Source organism: Xiphophorus couchianus, chromosome 13 (assembly GCF_001444195.1).
Source record: "Xiphophorus couchianus chromosome 13, X_couchianus-1.0, whole genome shotgun sequence".
Taxonomy (NCBI): domain Eukaryota; kingdom Metazoa; phylum Chordata; class Actinopteri; order Cyprinodontiformes; family Poeciliidae; genus Xiphophorus; species Xiphophorus couchianus.
Window position 1 is genome coordinate 6,117,632 of NC_040240.1, and position 10,882 is coordinate 6,128,513.

The 10,882-nt window shown below is 46.0% G+C and overlaps 1 protein-coding gene and 2 long non-coding RNA genes across 4 annotated transcripts; 1 reads left to right on the forward strand and 2 right to left on the reverse strand.

Annotated features, from left to right (window-relative positions):
* Positions 1–1,508: 1,508 nt before the first annotated feature.
* heyl (hes related family bHLH transcription factor with YRPW motif like) lies at positions 1,509–5,366 on the reverse strand. 2 transcript variants are annotated; one of them, XM_028037070.1, is made up of 6 exons: positions 4,919–5,366; positions 3,193–3,506; positions 3,034–3,100; positions 2,860–2,943; positions 2,673–2,754; positions 1,509–2,587 (listed from the first exon to the last, which is right to left on the reverse strand). In XM_028037070.1, exons 3-6 carry the CDS (start codon positions 3,082–3,084, stop codon positions 1,908–1,910), a joined length of 897 nt encoding a protein of 298 aa, XP_027892871.1. In that variant the 5' UTR covers positions 3,085–3,100; positions 3,193–3,506; positions 4,919–5,366; the 3' UTR covers positions 1,509–1,907. The 2 variants fall into 2 exon arrangements, with proteins under 2 accessions (XP_027892871.1, XP_027892870.1); XM_028037069.1 differs by lacking the exon at positions 3,193–3,506.
* Positions 5,153–5,943, forward strand: LOC114156564 (uncharacterized). Its single transcript, XR_003597965.1, has 2 exons — positions 5,153–5,267; positions 5,373–5,943. It is a non-coding gene; the product is annotated as an uncharacterized LOC114156564 (long non-coding RNA).
* Positions 5,944–9,250: 3,307 nt separating this feature from the next.
* Positions 9,251–9,965, reverse strand: LOC114156565 (uncharacterized). Its single transcript, XR_003597966.1, has 2 exons — positions 9,478–9,965; positions 9,251–9,390 (listed from the first exon to the last, which is right to left on the reverse strand). It is a non-coding gene; the product is annotated as an uncharacterized LOC114156565 (long non-coding RNA).
* Between the last annotated feature and the right edge of the window lie 917 nt (positions 9,966–10,882).

Sequence of the window (10,882 nt, forward strand, 5' to 3'; positions counted from 1 at the left end):
ATTTTGTGGCCTTCTAATTTACTCCCCTTCCCTTCAGCCCTCCTACCTTGTGACAGAACCTCCTCTTTTCCTCACTAAGCTTCCATAAAACCTTTGCTCAGAACTTCCCTCTTTCTTTGCCCAACATTCCCTTCCCTTCTTCTTCTCTGCTCCCTCGGAGCGTCCCCTCCCCCGTGGGAAAAGCCTGTGCGATGCGAGTGTGGTTGTCCTTCCAGGAAGCTGTGGTGGTGACTCTGGCTCCTCCACTCAGAGGATTGAATAGTGCCAGCCAGCTTGTGTTTTTGTCCATAACTATGTATCTCTGTGTGCGAATGCATGTGTGTGTGTGTGTGTGTGTGCGTGCGTGCGTGTCACTCGAGCGGGCCCGCTCCTCGAACATTCCACCACCATACCGTCCGTCTGACCGCCGGCGGGCCTCGCACGAGAGCCACGCCGTCACTGCGGTCGGGTCCTGACGCCAAGCTCCGAATACTCATGTTACACGCACACACAAGCACACAGCCGGGGGTTGCACACCACATAAACAAAACACTGACACACAAAGGCAGTGGAAGCACAAGGGGACCGGCTGAAGCACGCACTAGCACGCTCACTCAAATAAACAGTGCGCACTTTGCGGAACACACATTTTTTGGACCGCAGACCACAGACATTGCATCCCGAAGTAGATCAAAGCATTGGCCAGCAATAAACACACACAAAACTCCTCTCATCCCTCCGGCGTGCAGCTCTGGTGAAACACAGCATGGCCATGCGGATCTTCAAGAGAAAACAACTGCTTGCAACTGCCATTTATCACTCTTCAGGGATGTGTTGTGCACACTCTGTGCTCTGGCCAACTTCCTTTTATTCAAAGTATGCTTCTCTCTTTCCATCTGAACCTTCACAGCCCCTCTCATCAACCCCTAACCCCTTCCTCTACCTCCCACCCCCACCCTGTTATTAAACGTCTATGCCGAATCAGTCACTCGACCACAGACCTTCAGATCTATGCCTTTTGTTTTCCCTCGTCTTCATCCCTCCCTCTCCTCAGTCCGTCCATTGTTGAGGAGTCAGTGGCGCAGACAAACAGAGAGAGAAGATATCCGCTGGCGTACCGCAGGATTGAGGAGTAAGAATGGAAGGGAAACGGCGAGAGGAGGAGAGGGGGGGATGCATTGGCTGATATGAGGACGAAGTTAATTACAGGGGAGTACCAATTAGAGGGCACAGTGATGGGTCTGTTTGCCTCACCGCGGCATCCCAAAAACATCACCATCTCCCACCATGTTTATCCTCCGCCACCACAAGACCACAGCTCCCATAAGCTATGGCTGGAGACAGCTTACATGCTCAAAGAGGGTTACGGCTGGGGAACATGTTGGCAGTGTTTGCAGACTTGACAGATATGGATAAACGAGGAGTACAGCTCTCTGTCTCTTTGCCATTCCTTTGCTCTTTGTGTTGACAGCTGCAAAAACACGCCGGCTATTACTCATGTAGTCAGTGAAAGAAAGCAGAAACACATACAAGAGTGAAGGCACTTAAACTTTATAGAGGTTTTCGTCAAACATTCTCTGGAAAGCAAAAAAAATAATGTAATCAGATGTATAAATGCTTCAGAGAAAATAAAGGAAAATATCACAGCTCAAAGTCCAGTCAAAACTCACCCTCAAGTTTTCTTGAGGAAAACAGCATATATGGCTCTGTGGGACACTATATGTGTTTTTGTCAAACAAGATTATAGATACAACAAAGAAATTCCTTCACATTCCTTCATTTATGATTGTAAGAATCGAAAACTTCACTCATTGTCTGATATGGCTTTTAGAGTCCCTTAAAAGAGACAATGCTCATACGTATTTGCTACATGGTGCAAATGAAAGGTCCGTGTCCACTTTACAGAGTTCATTTGTTAGAGATGATCTTCAAAACGCTCCGATCTCAGTCCCCCACCCCTGTGGCGCCTTGGATGCTCCGCTTAAGCTCCTGCGCTGGGCTATCGGCGAGCCAAGAGGCGCAAAAGGCCGGAAGGACACTTGTGGAGGGGCAGAAGATGATGAAGTGGAAGAAGAGGAGCAGGGAGAAGAAGAGGAGGCAGTCGGGAGAGGTAGAGGTGAGGCACAGTTGGTGCTGTGAGGGGACGGCTGGTTCGGTCTGGAGTGGCCTAGAGCAGGAGACGATGGAAGAGAGGCCACCCTGTGAATGGAGGCCAGAGCTGTCGGTCCGAGGAGCGGCGGGGCGCCCTGCTGACAGCCAGCCAATGGGGCCAGACGCAGCGAGACGGATGATGGGTAGCTCCCCAGCAGGGCAAGATCCCTGCGGCTGCTTGGGAAAGATGGCGAGGAAGGGGCTGTCGTAGCAGGGGCAATTGGCGGGAAGGAGGTCCATGGCCAGGGAGGGAAGGGTAAGGTGGAAGCAGGGGGTGACTGTAGGAGGAGAGGGTCCAGCTCACTGGCACAGTGCGAGAGGTGGGAAACGAGGCGAGCTCCTATTGGGTCCGGAGACTCCCCCTCCAGAGAGCTTAGGTACCGTACGACCTCTCCAACGCACTCCCTGAAGCCAAGGGTCCTGTAGTCTACTGCCAGTGCCCTTGCGTCAAAGTACCCTGTGATTGAAATCTCAGTTTAATTCAAATCTTTCTCAGTAAGAGGTGACATTAAAAGCATTTCAAAGTGCTTCCGTCCTTGTACCTTTTCCTCCCATTGCATGCAACAGTTTGAGATGGTCCACAGTCATCTGCAGAATTTCTGCTTTTTCCAACTTAGAAGAACCCTTAAGGAAAAGAAAATGAGCCACATTTTATTCAAAAACTCTTTGAAAGTCATAGTGATGATCTAATTATGACATCCTCCGTCATTCTCTATCGTGAGAATCTACCTGTTTCTCGAAAGCACTTGGCACCAGCCTCCGCAGCTCCGAAAGGCTGTGGTTGATCCGGTCTCTGCGCCTTTTCTCTATGATCTGGATCACAAGAAGAGCAAAGGGACTTTAAGAGTCAAACCACATCGAGACGAGGATCTTAGAAAGTGAAGATCCAAAGCTCCCGCTCACCCCTCTCCTCTTCTTCCGTGCCAGAATCTGCGAGGCACTGCCTGGAGACATGGACCCGGTGACGGGGCTGCATTATGGAGATGGAGCAAGTAAAAACGTTAGATGGAAAAAAAGACTAAATGTGGTAACATTGAGTCGCCTGCATCTTGTTGTTATTACCCTGCTTAATGTGACACAGGGAGAAGAACAGCGCATCAACCCCTTTGAATCATACTGGTTTTTGGGCACTGAGAAGCAGCAGAGATGAGATTGGCTTTTTTGGTTGCATATATTCTTGGAGAAAGCACTTTTAGGAAGATAATTACGTAGCCCTGGGGCGACGCTTTTGTTTTGCAACGGAAGCTCCAACAGGAGACATGGGAGCCGTGGCCCTCCAAGTGCAGTCGGCCAAAACGGATCACGTTCGTCTGTGAACTCTCGTCTTGCATGCCCTGAGAGAGTTCCACAATTCGGAGTTCCCTTCAAAACTGTCGCTGCAGAGACGGATTGAACTTCCATTAGATTTTTTTTTTTTTTTTTAACTTGAGGGCTGCCAAATCAAGAAGACTGTTTTTGTTTAGGTTGATTTTTGATGATGAAGGCCTTGGAAAAACAGCGTAGTCCTCAGCTCGAACATCAGAGGGCAGTTCAAATTCTTTAAACCCACCAAACCCCTTTCTTGTGTCACTGGCTCACTTTGCGTTCGTGATGTAACCCAGTCTCTCTTAATTCTGCATATATGTGTTGGAAGCACGCACATTCGCAAATATTTCCTTTAATCCAGATGTGTGTAAAATTTTCCGCAAAGGAATTTGACCAGTTCAACTAAAAACTTAAATGTTTCAACGGCATCTAAGGAGAGAGCGCGCTACATTCAGAGTCCTTTTTTCTTTTTTACAGCTTATCAGGCATTTTGAACGACACTGAAACAACTTGTGATTAAATAGGCCACATTTGAACCTCAAGTGACTGAAGAAATTAATCTTTATGTGCCAAAGCTAGAACTTTGTTTTTACTAACTGATCCTTCAATAAAATAATGTTGATTTAGCTAGATGAGAAAAATGAGCAATTTAATTTGTTATTCCATAGAATGTTACACTGAGCCAGAAACTATGGTGGAAATTTTCAAAATAACAGGTCACATAGCTAACTAAAAAATGAAGCTAGGAGCTCTAAAAACATAATACAAAACATATTTATTTCTACAACATCTGTTTTTGGCCTTTGAGTTAGTTTCTACTTTCTGTTTATAGATGTTTACATGTTGAAAATGCATACGATGCAGATGTAAATTCACATAAACCCAACATGTTTCAGGAATAAAATTATTATTTTTTTACCTTTTTTGCTGCACTGCATATAAAAAATATTTAAATACCATTTTTTAATATTAAGCAAACAATAAAAAAACTGCATGTTTCAGAACCAGCAGGCCTCAGATAATATCTACCTTTTTTTGCAATATCTTCCTAACTCTTTATTAACTGACATGCACCCAGATTTGATGCCTTAAAAAAAATTCTGTGCAAGATACTTTATTTTTAACTTGTACCTTCAGCTTTTTCTATTATTTTGGATTATTCCAATGAGGAAAAACTGCCACGTTTGCTAATCATAGTGAAAGTGTTGTAGATTGTAAAAAAAACAACAAGAAAAAAAACCTCAATAAGTCATTGCTTTTAATATTTACATTTCTGCTATGCATCAGTGTCATGGCCCTGAAAAACCAACATCTTCCCCCTGCACTCTTTGAACTTCGATGCTGTGCAACACCCATTTCTCATCACACGACATGTTTGGAGCCTTCGCGCGTGTGTATATTTAGCCGGCGAACGCAGCGGTGTAATTTTACTCTGGAGGGAAACGCGCTCCAGCCCTCAGGTGTGACTCGGGCGGATGCTCACCAGTAGCTGTCCTCTTGCCCCACGTCGATAAACTCGTCTGTGTCCGAGTCTGGAGAGCTGTAGTCGTGAGGTCTCTTCATTTTTATTTAGTTTTTCCTTTAACCTTTCACCTCTTCGTCGGACAGATGATGATGGATGAGCTGTTGACCGCTGTCTCTCTCTCTCTCTCTGTCTGTCTCTCTTTCGGTGGAGTCGCTGGGACACTGAAGAGTGTGACTCTCTTGACGCTGTCAGTTCTAAAAGCTTTGTTTTCCTTCTTGTCACTTCTGTTCACTTCTTCCCGCGCCGCTGCTTCTTCGTGTGCCCTCGGACCTCTTCTTCTTGAGCAACCCCCAAGGGCCCATGACAAGTAAGAATACTCACGAGCCGCTTCAGCCTTTTTACACAATCAGTGGCATCCAATCGTAGTCTATTCCTCTCTTATGTCTCTCTTGGCTTGCTCTCTCTGTCACAGGCACCCAATGACAAAGTAGGACTTTGGCAGTTTGGGGCAGGGTTGCCAGCCTCTGCTCCCCCGCCTCCTCTCCTCAGGCCCTCCTCCCTCCCTTTAATCTACCCTTCCCTCGCCTGTCACCCTCCCTTCCATCTTCCCATCCTCCCATCTTTCCATTTTGCTCAGTCATCCCCAGTCAATTAGCTTCCGAGCTTCCTACTATTTTGTTTCCTCACTTTTGTCTTTCTATGCTGCCTTAAATTATGCTGATTTGTTGGACGATGGTAGCAGCAGCGAGGAGGGAGGTCAAGGCTGTGGGAATGAGGTGTCTACAAAAATTACATTAAAAAAATTAAAAAAGCAACAAAATGATGCACGGACTGTAAGCTGAATGTAGTGGAAATATCGTTTGGAAGTCATTATAGGCGAAATAACGTCCGTTTTCAAGCTTTATATGATCGTATCTGCAGGATTGGATTTCAAAAAGTGTTGCTTTTGTAAAATTCTTGGATCCGAATGTTAAAGAACTTTGCAGCCAGATTTTAATCTATTTTCTGCTGAGATCTTGCGCAACATGAAGCAAAAAAAAAAAGAAAAAGAAGAAAAACTCCAAACTGTTTGAGGCGGCCCTGTGTGCATGCCAATGTGTGCAGACATGAGGGGCAATGACAAAGGGGTCAAGAGAGGAATCAGCCCAATGAGTGTCTGAACATCTGTGCTCTTCACCGGACAAGATAGCGCTCTTTATGCTCTTACATTCATGCAAGCACACTGACACACACACGCACACACACGGCTCCCCGCAGCACTCGGTGCTGGGTTCCGCTGCCACCGTGGGAAGATCGCTGGTGCTGATTGCCATGGAAACACAAGGCCGAGGCGCCGGTTGTTAGGAGCGATGCCTGACTGACCCAGTACTGTGAGCATATGTGTGTGTGCAAGACGGAGAGAGGCCAAGTGGCATGCCCCCTTCAACACAATGCCCAGCTGAGTGTGGCTCTTCCTGCCTGGCAGACTGGAAGGGTGGGTTAGTTTAAACATGCTACAATGCAGAAGTGCAAGATCTTTGTTGGGACTTTTTGAGTGAGTAAATTGGCTTTTTTTTCTTTTTTTTTTTTTTTTTACCTCAGTCCAACCCCACCCCTGGGGTGGTGGTCCCCCTGTTCAAAAAGGGGGACCGGAGGGTGTGCTCCAATTATAGAGGGGTCACACTCTTAAGCCTCCCTGGCAAGGTCTATTCAGGGGTCCTGGAGAGGAGGGTCCGTCGGATAGTCGAACCTCGGATTCAGGAAGAGCAGTGTGGTTTTCGTCCTGGTCGTGGAACACTGGACCAGCTCTACACCCTCAGCAGGGTCCTGGAGGGTGCATGGGAGTTCGCCCAACCAGTCTACATGTGTTTTGTGGACTTGGAGAAGGCGTTCGACCGCGTCCCTCGGGGAGCCCTGTGGGGGGTTCTCCGGGAGTATGGGGTACCGGGCCCTTTGATACGGGCTGTCAGGTCCCTGTATGACCGGTGTCAGAGTCTGGTCCGCATTGCCGGCAGTAAGTCGGGCTCGTTTCCGGTGAGAGTTGGACTCCGCCAGGGCTGCCCTTTGTCACCGATTCTGTTCATCACTTTCATGGACAGAATTTCTAGGCGCAGCCAAGGTGTTGAGGGGATCCGATTTAGTGGCCTTAGGATCTCATCTCTGCTTTTCGCAGACGATGTGGTCCTTTTGGCTTCATCAGATCGTGATCTGCAGCTCTCGCTGGATCGGTTCGCAGCCGAGTGTGAAGCGGCCGGGATGGGGATCAGTGCCTCCAAATCCGAGGCCATGGTCTTGAGCCGGAAAAGGGTAGAGTGCCTTCTCCGGGTCAGGGGGGGTGTCCTGCCCCAAGTGGAGGAGTTTAAGTATCTCGGGATCTTGTTCACGAATGGGGGAAGAAGGGAGCGGGAGATCGACAGGCGGATTGGCGCAGCGTCTGCTGTCAAGCGGGCGCTGTACCGGTCCGTCGTGGTGAAGAGAGAGCTGAGCCAAAAAGCGAAGCTCTCGATTTACCGGTCGATCTACGTTCCCACCCTCATCTATGGTCATGAGTTTTGGGTCATGACCGAAAGAACGAGATCGCGGATACAAGCGGCCGAAATGGGTTTTCTCCGTAGGGTGGCTGGGCTCTCCCTTAGAGATAGGGTGAGAAGCTCAGTCATCCGGGAGGGACTCAGAGTAGAGCCGCTGCTCCTTCACATCGAGAGGAGCCAGTTGAGGTGGCTTGGGCATCTGGTCAGGATGCCTCCTGGACGCCTCCCTGGTGAGGTGTTCCGGGCACGTCCCACCGGGAGGAGGCCCCGGGGAAGACCCAGGACACGCTGGAGGGACTATGTCTCTCGGCTGGCCTGGGAACGCCTCGGGATTCCCCCGGAAGAGCTGGAAGAAGTGGCTGGGGAGAGGGAAGTCTGGGCCTCCCTTCTGAAGCTGCTACCCCCGCGACCCGACCTCGGATAAGCGGAAGAAGATGGATGGATGGATGGACCTCAGTCCAAAACAAAGTTCTGAAGATTTGAACCTATATCCACACATGTGTGATAAAGCTGCTCAAAAAATCCTAAAAATATTTTTTGTAGTGACTTTTTGACCACAGGATGTATCTTTTTTTTTTTATAACCCATTTCAATCACAAGTGTGATGTGTATTGATGGCACTTGGCAAAATGTAACCTTACTGGCTTACACAGCTTGGTAATGACGTATGAATTTCCACTGCAGGATTTCACAATATATAATGTTTTAAAAAGGAGGCAAATGTGCTTATTCTGCTTTGTTTTGTATCTGATTTGATGACATCACGAGAGGAACCGCAAACCAACGATTCTGCTGATTGGTTGCTGTTAAATAAACTGATTTTATGCATCCTAAAATTTAAATGTAAGGATTTTTTTGCTTAACGTTACTTTCAACGTTTCAATAGTTATGTCAGTATACAAATGACGTTATATAAGGTACATACATAAAATGTTCAGAGACCTTGTAGATTTATTAGTGTAATATAATGTTGGTTGAACAACGTTTGATAGTTCCATCTATCCAGTCCTTCTTCTCGACTTGCATGTGTTTTTTTTGTTGCAAGATTTTCCTACAATCCATTCTATGCCACATGATATAATCAAAAGGCTTTTCTGTTCAGAATCATTCTAAGCACCTTTAAATGAAGTACTTTATTGTTAAAATGCAATACCGCAAAAATAAAAACGAAAGAACTACAAAGTGCAAACTGATCTCCTCATAACTACCCAGTCTTATAACTACGCATAAGACTGAGTAGTTCACATAAGACTGCATAGTTCACGCAGTCTTATGTGAACTACGCAGATCACATAAGACATAAGATCTCATCTCTTATGTGATGTCACCAGAGGCTCCTGGATGAGAAAGCTTGTTTTTTTTTCGGAGGTCATATTTGATCTTACCTGAATGAAAAATTGACAAAATTGTGACGCAAGCTAAAAAGCAGAACATGCCGAGTTGTTCTATAAGTGACATGCTATATAAATAAAGTGAGTTTAATTGATTTCACAAAAAAAAAGTCTGGCTAGTAGCTGACCCCGCCTCTGTCAAATTCACTTTGAGCTGAAGTGGCACTGGCGATTTTGTTAAAGCAGTTTAATAAACATCAAAATCCCAATTTTTCTGTTTACCATTTTTACCAAAATTTTTTTTAATGTACAAAAGCTTCAACACCCCTCATTGACGCTTTTGGGTTTTTTTTCTCAGTTAAAAATATTTTTTCATTCATTTCCTACACACCATTTTTCAACTCAGCCCCCACGGCCGCCGCATTTTAGATCCGTCTGCCAGCTTTCGTATTACACGTCTGAGGCAGTTAGACCAAAAATACAAACATGACCATTAGCGTGTGTTTTTAATACCCAAGTGTGAGTCATCAACATGGCCGTGACCATGAGGGTGAAAGAGAAAATCCCTTCTCCGTCTCCTTTCCATCCCATCCTTTCGTTACCAATCACTCCTTGATTCAGATCTGGATCTCATTTCAGCTGCAGAAAACTGAAAAAAAAGAAGAAAAAAACCCTGAAAGAGGAGATGCTTATGAAGTCAGGCCTTCAAGTCTTTGTTGTTATATTTATCACCCACCCTCCCATCTCTCCCCTCAGACAGATTAACTTTCTTCTCTGCATCACCAGCGAATGAAATCACTCTGGTTTCCTTTGCAGCTCGTCCTCCCATCTCCAATGCCATGAAGCAAGATGTGGGGGGAAGAAAAAAACAAAAACAAAAACGCGCAAGTGTCGGAAAGTCATTAAGAAGGCGAATGAATAAATAAACAGATTATTTGTGGAAATGGTTCCATGACAGAGTAGAGCAGGAAGGCTGATGGGTGATCAACATGCAGGGCAGCTGGCACTGAGCGTCGGGATGGAATTCTGGCAGATTTCTGGCGATCTTGGTCAGCCACTTCAAGATGTCCTCCCCTCCTCCACCCTCCTCCACCCTCCCATCCCACCAAACCACAACAAGGCAAAGGCCCTTATTGGAATTAACAAGCTCATACTTTTACAATTTGCGCACACACGCACAGCGCCGACGCAAACGTGCGAACGGCGCACACGGACACGCGCGAGTTTGGGAGCTGATTCACATGAGCACACGCGCTGCTCCGTCACGCGAATGCGGACAGTTCGTATAGCTGCAGTTTATAAGCCCCAAGCACTCGGCTGCAATTATTGTTTCTGATGCATGACTGCTGCTATTGTTCGGGAAGTCCGTGAGATGGAGCGAGCCCGGCGGACTGCTTACGCTCTCCCCGCGTTCACGTCAACGTGCATAACTGAGCAGAAGCAGCAGAAACTGATCAAAGGGTGGGACTGCAGTCACTGCTCCCGCAATGAGTAACTTACGTTAAAAAAAAAGTTTTAAAAAATCATTAATTTAAATTAAGTATGTAAGTATTTTTAGTGCTGTTGATTAATATATTCAATCATGTCACACTCTAGAGCTGCGATTAATTATGATTAATCACTGACTTATTTGGAATTTTGAAATATAAGCTCTACCTTCTGCCGCTCTTAAACCAGTTAAAATTCAGGCAATTATAATAATGTTTTTTGTAGCAGAAACCAGGTAATGTAGTCTTGCATTACTCAACAGCAACGTAGGGAATTAAGCATAGGAATGGTAGCAAACATATTCGACATAAAATAAGATGCATTTTATTCTCTAGTTCTTGGGTGGCGAATCCATTTCTGATGCTGCCCTGGGCAACTGCCCACACAGCGCGTGTCCAAAACTGCCAGTGTACGCACGTTAAAAAAAATAATAAAAAAAAAGCTAAGGAAAATGTTTTACTGTCTCAAACAAAGCATGTCTGAAGAGAGTCAGTTTTCCAGGTTTTTATATTCAGGAAGCGTTTAAACAAGTCATTTCGTTTTAAAATAAATAAATAAATAAATAAATAAATACATTTTTAAAAAGTCATTCTCCATTGGAACTTACGTAATTAGACGACAGTCCCTTGTCCTCCTCGAGCGACCGGCGGGAT